The following is a 16816-nucleotide window of genomic DNA, read 5'->3' as shown; positions in this document are numbered from 1 at the left end:
GGTTGTCATTAGATACTGATGCTCATTAAATGGAGTAAATTTCATGCATCTTGGAAACTATTACCACCTGGCTAGAGCTAGAGTACTAATTTAAGGCAGAAAATGGTGGAATGGGATTGTGGATTCACGAGCAGCTCACCAGAGTACCAGCAAATGGTTCTTAATGAGGACTTTGAGCAGTTTCGCTCTGAGAAGATCCTCAAGAATGATAAGGTACATGTACATGTATGGACTGCACTGTTACTTAATATCTATGTAAGAGCACCCACCAGCTAGCTCATGTATAAATTGATATGCTGAATGCATGACTAATTTGCATGCAAAATGCTTTCTTAGTATAAACGTAGTTTGTGTGATTGTATTGGTGCTAATACGAAAAGGTCCAAATATGATCACTTCGAAGATGTTTTGCAGACTGTATTAACTTAACTTGTTGGTTGCACTCGAATAGGTGCAGATATAGCGCCTCATTTTCAATTATTTCATAGTGACAAGTCCCTGTTGATAGCGCTTTTGTAGTACAGGCAGTGTAATGTACTCAGTGTGAGACTGAGAGTTCACTAAAAGTGATTAATGCTAAAGCAATAAATGCGTTCCTACACTGTAGTCTCCAGAGGAAATTCAGAAGCTTTCAGTGGATGAAGGTCTCTCAGTTATGGATAGAGCAGCTCTGTTGATCTCCACCGGTCAGGATGTGCAAAGGCTGTGTGTGTTGGACCAGCTTCCGGCACTACTCAAAACCGATCAGATGGACACGCTATGTAGAGTGATCCCTAAAGTTTGTGTAAGTACAATGTCATGTGTAGATTTGTACTAATGTGTACCAGATACATGTCTGCATGTATGTACTCGTATTGGAGGAACTAATCATAGGGTTTCCCAGGTCCTCATTAGAGGTGATTGATTATTCACGTCCTTTTTAAGAAAGATGTACATTGTGCATACCTCTTTCCTACAGACTGTATTACCAGGCGCTAATCATGAGTTCCAGAAGCTAGCAAGCAAAGTGTTTGCTGTCATTGTCCAACAGGAACTCGTCTCAGTACACATCTACGTCACTTCCTGTTTACCCTCTGTGCTCCAACAACTGGAGAGCAGGGACACAAGTAAGAGAAGCTTAATCTCTGTGTTCAATTATTGCTTTGCGCTATATGCATTGCTGGGGACACAAACCCTTCAGTACTTTGCTGCTAATAATAAAAACCGAATTATAATTATACAGTGCATTCAATACAGTCCAAAAATGTATGTACATGTACACATAATTGAACTATCCTCTTGTCCCCTCTAGCTACTAGTAATCTCTGGCTGGAAACAGTGCTGCTGATCATACCACTCCTTCCCAAAGAGGTCGTCAAAAGACAGATACTCAGGATTGCTGAAGCCAATGGCCAACTCTCAATGTCTGTTGGGTCCAGACAAGGCACCTGCAAACTACTGGGAGCCATGGCTAGCAAGTTTGACTCTTACTGGTGTGTTGATGCTGCAGCCTGTAGACTAGAGCTACATGTACCTGTACAGTACATTAACCTCTAGTGGTGACAATTAAGATGTACGTACCGTATAGCGCGAAATTTTCGAGGGCTTAAGTTCGCTGTTTTCGTGGGTTAGCAATCCTACACAAAAATTTATTGCACGAAATAATTTAGAGTTGAGATAAAATATTCTAGCAGCTTCCGTAGTTAGAATAGTCTTTTATCTCAACTTTCTTTCCAGAGTCTTGTGAGCCACAGTAATAATAATAATACTACATGTACACAAGTGTCTTCGTTATCCGTTATAGTCCGGAAATTTCATGTATTCGGGTCTGGTCCCACTCTATTCGGATTAGCGAGGTTCTACTGTATCAGATATAACGTTCTAAAGACTAAAGGCGTGGCTTCCAGTATAAGTAGTCAACCCACGAAAATTATTCAACGAAATGCTTTTAGAGGCCATTTCACGAAATTTAAGTACATGAAAATTTCGCGCTATACGGTATTCATTTTTGACGGTTGAAACTATATTTTCTGTTGTGCATGTACAGATTAATTCTCTACTTGAGTAGTGTGTTCATACGTATTTGACAATCATACAGGGTGAAGAAAGAGCTATGTCCACTGGCCAAGTCCCTGTGTCTAGACGTGGACTCTGGAGTAAGAGCTATCATGTGTCAGCAACTCAACCAGCTAATACGAGCTCTGGGGTGAGTTGTGTTGTCAAAATTTCCGATTCTTTAAATTTTAGTCATTAAATTTAACACCACCAAGTAGTAGCAGGAATTCATGCACTCCTGGTAGTAGTCTCGCAAGCCACGCCCCTTCACACGAAGAAAGGTCTGGCAACAGTGTGCATGCATGTGGAGTTTCTGCAACGCCTACTCTATAGTGGGTGTGGAAGATTAGGTGCCTATCAGCATGCTAATTAATGACGTCATGTGGGTGTGGTTTTATGATACAAGTGGGTTGATGATGACATTCTACCAATCTTCTGGCGTCTCCTGGCGCAGGGGACAACTCCACATGCACGCATGTTGAATTGCCAGACTCTTCTTTGTGTGAAGGGGCATGGCTTGCGAGACTATCCTGATAGTAGCAGGAGTTCAGAACTCTTGGTAGTAGGTAGAGAACAGATTAGAACTGCATGAACACTTAGTCGATTTACCAGTTTTTCCTCATACACACAGACTGGACATAGCCAAGAGTACCCTGTTCCCCCACCTGATAGAACTGACAAACGATGAGGAGCCCTGTGTGCGATCTGTGGCCATTGAAGCTCTCGTCAACCTTGTAGCTTTCCTGGACAAAACAACGCTGACCAGTGAGGTAGTGCCCATGCTAAAGAAGTACTGTGAGTGGGCTCTGGGCTCTGGCGAGCAAGACACTGTACTCTCTCTCGCTAAGATGCTCGGAAGAATATGTCATGAGCTAAAAGGTAATTCATGTTACAGATAAGTTATAAACCTCTGAGGCCTTGGGCAGGGACTCGGGGCAGAAGGGTTACATTGCCATTATGTAGTGGACAATAAGTGTTATAATTATACTCACGGGAATGAAAAATGCTTGCTACACAGCTACGTGTATCTGCGCGTAATTTTTGTTGGTACAAATTTTTGTACAAACTACCCAGCTCAAAATAGTGACGTTGAACCTATTGTGCCAGAAATGTTACAAAAAATACGAAAATTTCCACCATGCGAAATAACCCGCTCTACGGTATCTTACATACACATTCCATACACATTCCAGACTATCTGGGCTCAGATCAGCGACTATGGTTTCTTGATCTTTATCGGAAGCTCACCAACTACACATGTCCTGAGAAGAAGCTCACCTCTGCTGCCCATACACACACACCCTCGACATTCACACTCACACTCACTGACACTGATGAAGAGGTGGAGTCAGAGTGTCGGAGGTGGTGCGCCTACAACCTGCCTGTAAGTTGGCATGATACTACATGTTAGCAGATTGAGTCAATAAAATTGTGTTCACAATCAATTTACATGTAGTGTATGTAGGCTGTCTTTGAAAAGCTTTCCCTTACATGTATGTGTAGGCTACATGTAGGTACATGTACATGTACAGTTTTGTATAATTATACCGATTTCGCAAAATAATTGTATTTTGCTGTCCGGTAAATTAGAACATGCATGTACGGTACTCACTATAAATCTGCTTCTATGCAGGCAATGGTGTTGTTCTGTGGGAAGAGCTCATTTGACAAAGAACTGCTTTGTCCTCTCAAGCGTCTGGCAGAGAGCCCTTATGCCACTGTACGGAGATCACTGGCCTGTGGACTGCATGAGGTGAGCAGTGCCAGCTGGTTGAATTTCAATGTTGGTTTACGTATTGACTGTACAAGAATGTATTTTGGTTTGAGTGTACTCAATAAAACGTCATAATCAGGTTGTGAAGATGGTGAGTAAATGTGACCGATTAAAGTTGGCACCAATCTATCAGAATCTTCTAAAGGATGCATCCGGAGAGGTAAGTGCATGTTGGTTGTGCTTCTCATTGACACGACTGTACTTCATTGAGCCCCCCCCCCCCACATAATTATATCACAACTGTACGTGTACACATGCATGCATTATGAATTAGGTATTGCATGCTTTGGTCAGTCATCTTCAAGATTCATTGGATGCCTTTGCAGCAGCTTCAACTCTATCACCTGATACACGGGTAGGTTGATGTTATTGTACATATGGATTCCATACACACATTGTAGCTAGCTATATGCATACATGTAGATGTCACTACAATGCGCAAGCACACTGTATGTAATAGACTCTCACTCACACACACAGCAACCCGGTCTCTTAGATTTCATCTCTCCTCTCCAAAGTTGTGAGCAGGTCGCTTCCACCCATCGCCAGTGGCGTCTTCACCAGAAACTTATTCTCTCCATGGAGTGTCTGGTTGCCTGCATGACTTCAGATCAACTCTACAATAAGTTTGTGCCAATTCTTTTCAAGTACATCACCGGTCTGGTAAATAGTTGACTTGTGTTGGTTTCTTTTGTAAATTGACAGTACTATAATTATAATAAGTGCAATTTTCACATGAACTTGCCTTCTTGTTCGAATATAATTATGTATGTTGTGAAATGGTACATATCATGTTTTTTCTTATGCAGTGTGTCCTCCCAGTGAAGCTAGCTGCCTGTAATACCCTGTGTATATTTATCAGGCATATCAGAAAGCAAGAGCTTCGACATGAGCTTTGTATACGTCTGTGTGAAGGTACGTACGGATACGTGTAGTTAACACACTTACACACACATAAATCAATTATAAATCAACCGTGATAACACAATGCACACACGCATACAGAATGTGTTCAGAACCCTAGTTGCAAACAAAGATTACTCTACATTGAAGTTTGCGGGTTCATACTGGACATATTCTCACGAGGATTTTTTAAAGAATACTTTTTTCAACCGTTACTGGAACTTGCCAATGTGAGCACAAATTGAAGTAAAGTGTGCTCTCTGTTGTTTTATGCTATTTCTCCTGTAGTCGTATAATTTGTTTACTAGCTTGTACAAAACATACGTACATTTATTGCTTTAATTGTTGCAGGACCCGATAGTGAACGTTCGTCTCCACTTATGCCGTCTTCTACCCTCCCTCAAGTCCGTCCTGAAGCTCCCTGGAGACAGAGTACTCTTACAGAAGCTCGAGCAGACTGTGAGAAAGCTTATCTCTCAAGAAAGAGACCCAGACGCATCTCAAGCAATCAGAGATGCTGTCACTGAAATGGACAGGATCGAAGTAGCAATGGAAACTGTACGTGTACTTATGTACATACAAAACTTGTATCAATATCATTCGTTTGTTCGTTCCTCCTAATTGTATCTTTAGAAAAGTATCTGTGATGCTCCACTTTATGCCTTGAAAAATGTGTACTTATTCAGTGCATGTACTAACCTTGTTATCAGGTCGATTTTTCTCTAATGGAATGCTGGGGTCGAAAAATAATAATAAATGTAAGCCCGGGAGAGATGTATCTGGGCGTAGTTGGAATTCGTGTACGCATGGGTATTTACTCCGTTAAAAGTTGCCGAAATCGCAAAATAGCTCCATGTCATAACTATTTATCTCTAATTCCTAGCTATGTATCGTAGAGCCAACATTTTTGCTGTTTTTGAGGTTTAGCAGTCCTGCTTGAAATACAAACATAGCTAACGGTAGATGCAACGTGCATTGACATACAGCAATGAATTGTTTTTAGAGGCAGTTTCACAGAAGTTAAAATGTAGAGAAAATAGGCCTGATGAGTGGTGACTAGCAGGGTGTCATTACAGGATTTTAAAGTAGGGGGTTCCGGGAAGTAGGGCACGTGGATTAAATGTTTGCTAACTAGGTCTTTTGTTTCTTGTAACCGAATGCACATTTTAGGGGATATCCCCTTTTCTCCTGTATGACACCTGGACAACGCTATGCCATACAGTTACACTATTTAGTTAGAGCAATAATTATATTGGGCTAATCCTTTACATTACACAATTAAGTATTTTTTCCAATGTACAGTTGACTCGACGTACGTTTTTTGAGGCTGACCTGACTGACCAGCGGCGTGAGGAGGAGGAAAGAGCCCTGTTGCTGTGGGAGAACAAGGAATATGAGAGACAGGCCAAAAAGGCCATTGGGAAGACTGGCAAGAGTCCTAGTGAGAATAGGAGGAGTTCGTCTTCCTCCATGGTGACCATTGCTGGTGGTAGTTCACCCTCTCCAGGAGCAAAGTGCTCCAGTGAGTGCAGGTGGCACTTGATGCATGTGTACGATAGAACATACAGTTGCCGACAAACTGTCCCAACCTAATCTCATCTCGTACTTTAAATAACACTTGGGTTGCGTAATTGCACATGACATTGTATAGTATTATCTACAGTGGGAAGTTATACTACCTGTACCATACTCTGTATACAATTCAGAGAGTCGGATTAACAAGAGTCCACTGTATGCTCAAATGACTTGTCTTGTAACTAGTAACTATTTGCGTGCAAATAATTATTATGCATGTTAACAATTTATTTTGTATACATGTACACTAATCGTGTATCTTGATTCTCACAATGTGCATCATTTTGCAGATAAATATTCCCGGAACTCATCAACGGGTTCACCAAAATCCTCCTTGACAAAGAGTCTATCTGTTCCTTCTCCATCAGTTCCTAACAGTGAACAACCTCCTCCTACTAACCTGCTAGTTTCAAGAAAAGGCACAGCATTTTCAAGTTCTTCTCCACGGAGTTCACCGTCTAGCATGCGCAAGAGTAAAGGGCCATCAACAGCAAAAGGCAGTCAAACTTCAATTACACCAACATTGTCAAAAGCATGTGTGGCCAAATCTAAAGATTTAGTTGCAACAAAAAGGTAAGACTGCCTTGGTGATTAATCCTCAGCTGTAAATAACATGTGGATCTACGTATATTATTTGTTGTCACCTTACAACATTCTACATACAGCACCAAGCAACAAAAAAAGTCACAGGAGTATGCACTAGAATATTCAAAGGTGAAGAAAAGAGCAAGCTAGTGTGTACACATTTGTGTCTTTGTGTGTGTGAATCTGATGATGTAATTAATTGTTCAAGCTGGGACTTCATTTATAATGTTTTATACTAACTAATTATCCACATTTTTATTATTATTATTGTTCTAGATTTATGCTGGACTCGATGCATGTTTATCACAAGGTTGTATACGTCAAAACATAAATTAACAGTTAGCTATAGCTAGGAAATACGTACATCATGGATTCGCACTAGCTTTCTTGTCGACCACAACCACGTGGTCCAGACCAATTTAGACTAAAATGGATATGGAAAGCTCTCCAGAAGAATGGCAGGAAACAATCAAGTCAATGTTGAATGGGATCAATAGGTATCAAGCTTTTAATGTTAAGACGTGATAGATCTGTTCTGTATGTAGCTTTAAAGCCAGGAGAGTGTCGTGCCTAGAAATGTGCTAATTTCTATGTTTTACAACAAGGTACAATCCTGAAATCATCGAAACGCTTGAGCAATACGTTCAGTATCAAGTGGGTACAAGCACGTATAATTTTGAGCCCAATCTTGTGCTGATGAAGCTCTACCAATTCATACCAGCTAAAAGTAATGTCGACGTTGCAGTCAAGATTATGCTTAAGGCAATTGTGGTCCTTCCAAAGCCCGACTTTGTTCTACTCCGATGTGTGCTGTCCGAGCCATTGGTATCCTATGCATTCTCATTTAAATAACTAGTTCATTTATACTGGTAAAAGGTACTGTACTAGGTCTAAAACTGTGTATGTCAGTATTCCCTAACAAAGCTAAGCAATCAGAAGAGAAGATAATCAAGATCCTTGAGTTATACTCTGTGCTCGAGTGTTGCCAGTTCAAGAAGTTCTGGGAGGACCTTAGCGAGAACAAGGAGGTGGCAGAGAGTGTGCCTGACTTTGAAAGGGCAATCAGAGATTGTGAGTTACTATTATTATACAGTAATGCTATAACACACTCATTTATTCAACGTGTTCTTGCTACTAAAAAATAAAGGTTAGTTTGGTACCCAGCATAGCGTGCGCACACAGACACCCAACCTACAAAACATAAAATAATTTATATAGATATGCACATACTTACCATCCTTGTCACCATGCCTGACAGATATTTGCAGTGTGATCAAGGTGAGCTACCAGAACATTAATCTGACGCTGCTCTCCGAATACTTGGCCTTGGAGGGGGGTGCTCTATTGGAGACCGTCAGTAAAGAAGGCTGGATTGTCACGGGAGAGCAGGTGCAGATACAGAACCAGGAGACCACCATCAAATCCAAGAAGATTCTCGCCAAGATTGAATTTGATAGTAAGTCATAATTAATCGTCAGTGCACCGTGTCTATGTTACTAAACTACTAGCCTTTGTCAGGTAAATTAAATCACTACAGTGAGTTACACGTACATGTTTGTGCAGGTGTATCAGGAATATTGGCTTCTGCAGCAGCACGATAAGAGTGCTAGATCATTCAAGACTGTGTGTATAACTTAGGACATCGTTGAATGATACACTTGATCACACATTTTTTTTCAATAGTGCAATGTCATGCAAACACATTAATATGTACTGTTCAGTTTCTCAAATATAGGGATGGGGGGAACGACAGTTCGGAATGGCTGTGTGTTTGCATGTGTGACAAAGGATATCATAAACAACTGAGCCAGGGATACACTATACATGTACTATACATGTACATAAACGCTCTGGGTTCCCAACTGTTTGACTACACACTAATGACAAAGGGCACGTGAGGTAACATTGTATAGTCTTGAAAATGCGTAAAAGTTCAGGCACTGTCTTACCTGTTTGCTGACTGGTTTCTCCGCCCTTAAGCCATAGGCAGGTCTCTCAAAAGAGCTTTGTGTATGCATCAGAGACTGATAGGATCGTCTTCTTTGTGAAAACGGTAGGAATTTCTCATCAATCACTCTGTTTCTCCACTCCTCAGCCCTAAGCTCAGCTCTAAGGGGAGAGGGGTGGTGAATTCGATGCACTGGTATAGCAAATCCTCACAGTAAACTGCTTCCTATAATAATTATTGTAGCTTTACGTCGATGTATAATGCTTGGAAACCGCTTAAATTAATTTATTGGTATGTCAGGCAATCTTTTCTATTCAAGTCAACACATAGTAGAGCTCTTTATACTGTGCCCCGTATGTACCGATACAAGTTTTTGCGTACACGTACGGTACATGTATATGTAATTATGCAATGTACACATAATTTAGATAATACACCACCAGGGTGTCGTACATTAGGGGGTGAGGTCCGGGGGGCATTCTTTCTGGGAACAATTTGCAAAATGATTTCTGGGGGTTGAAGGATGTAGGCCCAATCTGTTTACTCCCCCCAACTGTTGGCTCTATTGTGGGTTGCAAGTACGAGAGCAGAACATGCCATGTGCCCATTCTTCTAGTGAACATTACAAACACAAGGCTTAGGCCTTTCCTCTGTATGACACCCTGTACACTACTACTGTTACACGTGCCTAGCAATTTCTTTAGAGTAGTAGGAAGTGCTGACCCTCAACGTTGGACTAAGAGGTTTAACCCTTTGTTTCCAAACCTCTTCTGGTGCTCGGAATGGTCCTTGGACCATAGGTCTTTGGACGAGAGGTGGCAGAATACTAGTGTCTTTAGCTGTTTTTAGCTGAGGGGATTTTCTCTTGAGTTTTGTTTCACATGGCTGGAAGAATCGCATGCTTCTCATAGTTTGTTCAAATGATCCATTGTGTTGAGACCTGAATACTCCATTTTGCTGAAGAACATCATATTTTACACAACATGCTACCATAAAAGTTTTAACGTTGTGAATTGTGTTCACTTACACATTCTGTGCTCAGCATGTGATGATGTCTCTTGGCCTCTTCCTCCATCAACATCTGTACAGCGCACACATCCACACCAGTAAAAAGTGCATATAAAATTCTGACTGCATATATAACATAATTATATACATAGGTAATTGGAATGGCCAGCCACTAGACTGTATACTAATGTATCACGTATCGTCACAAAAAATTCACCTCTTGCATTTTCTCTTCCCTGTTGAGTCTCTCCTCCATGGCCACCTCCCTCTCCTGCTTGAGTCTTGCCAGCACCGCCTCGTTTTTCCTACTCAGGTCCACCATGTACTGCTTGTAGGCACCGTAGTTGAACACATACTTTCGAACATTGTACCCTTTCCATGTGCTCTGGATCTACACAGAGTACAGAGTCAATATGAAAATGACGCATGTGTTTTACAGTGACAAGATTGAACACTATCGTGGACCTTTTCACAAATCTATGTACAATGAAAGTACCGCAGGTGCTGATGTCTCGGTGGAGATGCCAAAGCTACATAGTAGCTTTGCAGCTCTCTTCTCACTCTTCTCACTCTTGCAGCTACCAATAGCTAGCGTTGTAGTGCAGAGCTAACTACTAAGTAGAGTAGCAACACTCGGTAAACAAGTTTGGCTACGTGCTCCTTCTGAAAAGGCTGCAATGGCATTCCAAGTAAGCAAAACTAGGCATACCTCGAGAATGAAGTATTATTTTGCAAATCCAAGATAGAAACTTTTATTTGCACTTCATTGACCCTTGAGCAGCTGTAGCAGTCTACACAGACACAGACACACACAAACACACTACCTAATACCTCACTTGCGCATGCGCACCGAGGCATAATAACTTAAGCTAGTACATGCTTTTGAATGGCTAATAACTATACACACATTGTATTACAAAGTTGTGACACAGCAATGTTTATACGCTGTGTGTGCTGCTGGTCATGGCTTCATGATAATAATGTTGTTATAGCTTACTTTCGTTGCCATTTTGTTGTAGTGTCTGTCATACATCTCCTGAACACATTCCTACAAAAGAATCATCCTCAATTGATAGTAAATTAAATTCTATGGACATACTCTTAGCCTTCTCATGTAGGCTTTCCGGCCGAGAAATCCTCTGTAGTGCTTTTGGATGACAACAGCACAATCATTGAGATACCTGCACGACCGACCATGTACACTACTCGATTGGCTGAACACAAAACTTCACTTCTAACTATGCCCTGTTTTACACTGTAATACCTCAATTTAAATCAACCGATTACGGTAGCTGACTATTAAAATAGGCTGATGAAATTGTAACGCAATAGTGAGTGCCGTATTTACATCACATGTACGGGAACATGTGTGATTATGACTGCACTCATATAAAATTATGTATGTCACTTACTTGATGTATGCTCTCAGTCGTATTCCCCTGAACCAGCTCTGTATACTCACTGCAGCATTGTACTCTGTCACTCTGTTAGCATCAGCTTCCCTGCACAGAAAAGCAGCATGATTTATACAAGCTGTCTATTGTGTTGCATGCGAGGTCTTACTCGATTTATAGCGACACTTTTAAGATCGTTCTTTTGGAGGTTTAAAATTTATGATTATGTTATGGTGTCGCATCTAATTGAAGGCAGCTCTATTTAGTACTAGCCTCGATTTCTTGTCGCTTAAAAACAATGACTTTTCAGTGGCCTGGAATTGAGGCTTATCGTACTTATTCGATTAAGTGAAGCCAGAGGTCTGGAGGAGGTTGAAAAATTATGTTGAAGTCCTGGTGTCACATCTAATTGGAATGGAGGTTACTCTAATTGCAGGCCGATTCAATTATTGCTTCTTGCGGCCTAACGTCTGGAATCCAGGCTATGGTTTGACATCTATTTATAAAGACAATTATCAACTTTAGAAGTCAGAAAATTTATACCTAAGATCAAGGTGTTGCCTTAATTAGTATGGTATAGGATGCGATATTAAATTGTCAATGTAGCTGTCACGCTACTTTAGAGGTCAGAAAATTACTTAAGCTCAGGGGTCGCCTTAAATCGAGGCAGCTTGGGGGCAATTCGATGATACAGTACAGTGAGACACACTGAACACAACCTTCTTAAAAACAAACTCCAACACAAAGCACTTACTCGGCTGATTTGACCAGCTGCTTTAATACTACGTCTCTTGCTGTCCAAAAACGCACAAACTTGGCCATAGTTAAGTTAAGTTTAGTCTGACAATGTCAACTTTGTTGCCATGGAACCCAGATTTCATTGTGGTAAATACCGTTAATTTTATTAGCTACTATTAGATCTAGATCTAGATTGTCTTCAATAGTGATCCTTTGCCACGCCCTTCTATTCTGACCTCTCAAGTTGCGTGTCTCTTTATATGATATCTGCTGCACTGAAAGATGAACTTTGAAGCATTTGAAGTGGTCAGACTTGTAGAGAAGTTGCCCCTGAAGATATGCTCTCTAGCAACATGGGGTAAGCTACCCTTAAGGAACAAAGCAGCCATATAGTCTATGCACATCCAGCTCAGTCACATGGCTAGACTAGACATTATACTTAGAAGTACTAACTATTAAGTTGGCCGATTCATTTGACAATGATTTTGTTTAGTGCCAGAGTAGCAGTCGATCATAGCTGCATATCTAGCAATATTCTCGGTGCACATGTTGGGGGAGGGGCAAGTGTTATTATTAAAGCTACCGTATTCACCCGAATTACCGGGACACAAAAAAATAATTACGGCTTGCAGTGTCCCTTGGAATAGAGCAAGAAAAATTACGTTAAAGTGGAAGTGTCCCTTGTATTAGGGTGTCCCGTAGTAATTAGAACGAATATTTCCCCATTTAAGTATGTACACGGCCTCGATTCCAGGCCGAGGCTAGCTCTGCAGCTAAAATGTCTTTTGTGCAGTTTAGAAGCTGTGTACGCGGGTTCCATGTCTACAAAGGTGTCTTCAACCGTCAGTGACATATTACGGTGCCAGAGAGTAGAATCCAGAGAGTTTCTAAGAGTTTTGAGTCTCTATCGAGCTAACATGCTCTTTTCGTTCTAATTAGATCGGGACGTCTAAAAATATTTACATTTCCTGTTGTTCCTTAATATAGAATGAAAAAAATTACGTAAGTCCGAAGTGTCCCTTAGAATAGAGTGTCCCAGTAATTCGGGTGAATACGGTATATCTAAGAAAGTACGATGCCTAATTCTGCTGATTCAGCAAAATTCATCTATTCAAGCAGCACATATTTCGTACCTTTTGTATTTTCCCCAATCATTTTTCGTATATCATAATTATATCATGTACATGTATAAGCTAGGTATGTTACAACAGCATGCCTTAGCCATTGCCAGTCATTATAGTAAGTCTAAAACTACCATTAACTCTGCTCAATAAAACTTCCTTTTTTTCTTCCCTTCACAGGGGATTCATTTATTGTTGGTACGTACAGCTCCAAGAACGAGGCTCACCTCTTGGTCTACAGTATCAAGGAGTCCTCAGGTATGAAATCGTAGTAACGAGAAAGTAGTCAGACTCTTCGAAGCTTCGTGTCTGAACTTCTGCACACCCTTTTAGTTATCATGATTTTTAATTAGGGATTTCCCGTGTTATCAAGGTATAGATCTACATTCATACAGTCATGTAGTTCAGTAAATTGTTACGCCACTTTCAATCTAGACTATGATCGAATGTATTTCAATAAATTATTACGCCACTCTCACTATAGACTATGATCGAATGTATGAGGCCAAACTGGTGAAAACCCTCAAGAAATACACTACAAAGCCAATCACACAGGTAACACTTGGCGTGTAGCAATTAAATGCTTATGGTTGTACACACTTTTCATGTTGATCACTTTGTTGCATATCACATGATCACTATACGGCTATGGTGTATCTAACTACAATGTAGTACACTGCATGGTGTTCATCCTTGTGTACATTAAAAGTATTAGTATCATTCAGCTACTGCTGCGCATAGCGGGTACAGTAAACTCTCGCTAATCTGGCTCTCTGAATTATGGTCACCTCGATATACCGGTCGTTTCGTTTGGCACAGATTGCTAGCTAGATGATTATGCACGAAACTCGCCCTGAAATGCGGCCACCTCACTCATTCGTATACTGATCAGTTCTGACGGTTACAAACTTTTAGTGTACGTTTTAATACGGCCATATATGGTGTTTTAGATGTGGGGTGCCATCGCTTTCACACGTGCGTACACCTTTTGGCATGATCAGTCATATAATTTATGTGGTTTCTTGGTAACTCAGTAGGAAGAAAAACGTTAGATGGGTGTGGGAGACAATTTGTTGTGTGTTAAGTGGAATATTCTGTAGTGATGATCTTTACCAGTATACAGTATAAGCTATCGTCCGTCACACACTAGTCTACTATGACCAACTAATTCACTCCTAAAAGTCTAATCCTAATAATAAATGATTAAGTAGTTAGTAATGTCGATTTAAGGGGGAATAGAACAAAGCCCCTCAAATGAGCGCATGGTATCAGTATGAAAGCTATACGTTTAATTGGGTTACTGTTTTCATTAATTTTATTTTATTAAAGAAAGAAAAACAATCAGAATAAACAACCAGACTCATCACATGGATTTTTTTGCATTCTAGTAACAGTCTTGATCGAGCTCTGAGGGTGATAGTAGGACTGATATCTAGTTTTGTCAATAACAACATATTTACAGTATGCGGCTCAAGATTTTATCTCCTAAGCAAGTTTGTATCCCCTCGAAATCTGTCTTTTTGATCTTATTGTCTGCTATTGTTGTAAGCGGTGTGTTCTATAAAATAAACAGTTCCATTTTAAGTACTGTACGTCATATGCAGCAACATTTCGGCAAGAGAGAATTACACGTCAATTCGTTACTCATCACAAATTTTGTGTTTGCCATATTTGGGCTGTTTTACCCCGCTGCTGGTTTCATCGCTGACATTTACATGGGTCGATATAGAATCATTGTTGCTGGATTTGTTGGCTTTTTCCTTGCCTGTCTTGTTTCAGTGATCGCAGGTGCATTAGAGTTAACTCAACGTGATGTTATTGCAAGCTACGTTTATGCTGTAGCCGTTATTCTAGGCATCATTGGGATTTCATGTTATCAATCGAACATTATTCAGTTTGGATTTGATCAGCTTTTGGAAATGCCGACTTGTTACCTGTCAATGTTTGTACACTGGTATGTATGGGCTGATTCTATCGGTAGTCTTCTGGTTGTTTTAGCTGATTCTCTAAGTCTGCAATGTGTCATTTTGTCTAGTACACTTGCATTAAAGAGAAGCACGACTATATCAATGACTATAATATGTCTAATTATTGTAATAACGAGTTTATGCATCCTACTCAGACGTCGTATGTTCAACACAGAGCCAGTAAAGTCCAACCCATACAAGCTCATCCTCAATGTCCTCCGCTTTGCATGGAAAAACAAGCGCCCTGTTCGCCCTCCAAGTGCTTTTGTATACTGTGATGTCAACAGTGGGCCCTCCAGACTTAACTTTTCTAAGAAAAGATACGGTGGACCTTTCCCCAACTCTGATGTGGAGGATGTTAAAACTTTCTTCCGTATATTTTGCATCCTTTTATGTCTTTTGCCACTGTTTATCCTTGAGGTACCAGTTTCTGGATCGGTGTCCTCTTTGCTATCTCTACACTCAGGCACTGTAGCTTTCAATAGGGATACAGTGCAACAACCAAAGAGAGTAGAACTTTTGATTTTTTACGTTTTTGTGAATATCTTCTAAACTAAATGTGATTGGAACAATTTGAGTGCAGGTACTGAAAGTTCAACTCTTGGCGCTTCCATTGGACCACCACTTGTTACATCATATGACATCATCACTCCAAGATGGCTGCTACAATATATGTACATTGAAAATATGTTAGGCATGAAACTATCTTATATGTTTGAGTTAAGATCTGAAATTTGTTATGCAAGTACTTCATTACCTTGCGCATCTTTTGAGCTCTTACGGAAGTGCAGGCTACTAGTAAGTTCTGAGATATACAAAGTTTTGTAAATTTATAGTGCCAAATGTGTTAGGCATTGATTTTTCGAGTTCATGCTAGTTAAGGTCTGATTTTTGGAGAGCATGTACTCCAATAGTATACTTTTCATTTGTACTAACTTACAGGAGCTAGACCAGTCTCTTCTTTGCTAGAGCGGCCCTTCTTGTCAAAAATGGTGATTTTAGCTGATTTTCTTGGTTTCTGTTGCGTAGTAGTGTAAATTGCCACGCCCCTGTGACACATTATGACTGATTAACTGGGTGTAGTTGCAGGTTAGACATCACATGAGCTTGGATGTAGCAGATGATTTGTGATGTCACAAATCAATGAATATCATTGCTTACGTCAGCAAAAACGGGCAAAGAGCAGCAAAATGGAGCAAAATCACCATTTTTGACAAGAAGGGCCGCTCGAGCCAAGACAGAACTCTTTCAGCTACTGTGAGTTAGTACACACGAAAAGTATACTATTGGAGTACATGCTCTGTACATGCTCTCCAAAAATCAGACCTTAACTAGCATGAACTCGAAAAATCAATGCCTAACACATTTGGCACTATAAATTTACAAAACTTTGTATATCTCAGAACTTACTAGTAGCCTGCACTTCCGTAAGAGCTCAAAAGATGCGCAAGGTAATGAAGTACTTGCATAACAAATTTCAGATCTTAACTCAAACATATAAGATAGTTTCATGCCTAACATATTTTCAATGTACACATATTGTAGCAGCCATCTTGGAGTGATGATGTCATATGATGTAACAGGTGGTGGTCCAATGGAAGCGCCAAGAGTTGAACTTTCAGTACCTGCACTCAAATTGTTCCAATCACATTTAGTTTAGAAGATATTCACAAAAACGTAAAAAATCAAAAGTTCTACTCTCTTTGGTTGTTGCACTGTAATAGTTTTATTTTTTGTGTGATGAAGTAAAGTATGAATGACCCTTTACC

General features: G+C 40.3%; 4 protein-coding genes across 4 annotated transcripts in view; 3 read left to right on the top strand and 1 right to left on the bottom strand.

Annotated features, from left to right (window-relative positions):
• Window positions 1-16: 16 nt before the first annotated feature.
• Window positions 17-7148, top strand: LOC135342027 (serine/threonine-protein phosphatase 4 regulatory subunit 4-like). The gene is made up of 17 exons (XM_064538715.1): window positions 17-213; window positions 608-784; window positions 959-1106; window positions 1292-1472; window positions 2078-2185; window positions 2666-2913; window positions 3228-3418; window positions 3668-3787; window positions 3888-3968; window positions 4083-4163; window positions 4289-4471; window positions 4618-4723; window positions 4814-4941; window positions 5063-5269; window positions 6014-6233; window positions 6577-6859; window positions 6952-7148. The coding sequence occupies exons 1-17, from the start codon at window positions 103-105 to the stop codon at window positions 7019-7021; spliced, it is 2643 nt and encodes an 880-aa protein (XP_064394785.1). The 5' UTR covers window positions 17-102; the 3' UTR covers window positions 7022-7148.
• Window positions 7149-7211: 63 nt separating this feature from the next.
• LOC135342060 (eukaryotic translation initiation factor 3 subunit K-like) lies at window positions 7212-8591 on the top strand. Its single transcript, XM_064538748.1, has 5 exons — window positions 7212-7368; window positions 7477-7696; window positions 7801-7942; window positions 8130-8327; window positions 8435-8591. Exons 1-5 carry the CDS (start codon window positions 7301-7303, stop codon window positions 8470-8472), a joined length of 666 nt encoding a protein of 221 aa, XP_064394818.1. The 5' UTR covers window positions 7212-7300; the 3' UTR covers window positions 8473-8591.
• LOC135342048 (spermatogenesis-associated protein 17-like) lies at window positions 8514-12115 on the bottom strand. The gene is made up of 9 exons (XM_064538738.1): window positions 11976-12115; window positions 11240-11329; window positions 10927-11008; window positions 10825-10875; window positions 10045-10218; window positions 9847-9900; window positions 9508-9776; window positions 8821-8980; window positions 8514-8634 (listed from the first exon to the last, which is right to left on the bottom strand). Exons 1-9 carry the CDS (start codon window positions 12041-12043, stop codon window positions 8575-8577), a joined length of 1008 nt encoding a protein of 335 aa, XP_064394808.1. The 5' UTR covers window positions 12044-12115; the 3' UTR covers window positions 8514-8574.
• A 41-nt stretch (window positions 12116-12156) lies between these two features.
• The window catches only part of LOC135342024 (vam6/Vps39-like protein), a 29570-nt gene continuing 24910 nt past the window's right edge, over window positions 12157-16816 (top strand). The window contains exons 1-3 of the mRNA XM_064538711.1: window positions 12157-12317; window positions 13261-13338; window positions 13565-13635. Coding sequence (XP_064394781.1) covers window positions 12242-12317; window positions 13261-13338; window positions 13565-13635 — 225 coding nt within the window. The 5' untranslated portion in view covers window positions 12157-12241. The remainder of the gene's footprint in view (window positions 12318-13260; window positions 13339-13564; window positions 13636-16816) is intronic.

This window comes from Halichondria panicea, chromosome 9, assembly GCF_963675165.1.
Source record: "Halichondria panicea chromosome 9, odHalPani1.1, whole genome shotgun sequence".
Classification (NCBI taxonomy): Eukaryota; Metazoa; Porifera; class Demospongiae; order Suberitida; family Halichondriidae; genus Halichondria; species Halichondria panicea.
This window is presented reverse-complemented; position numbering and strand designations above follow the sequence as displayed.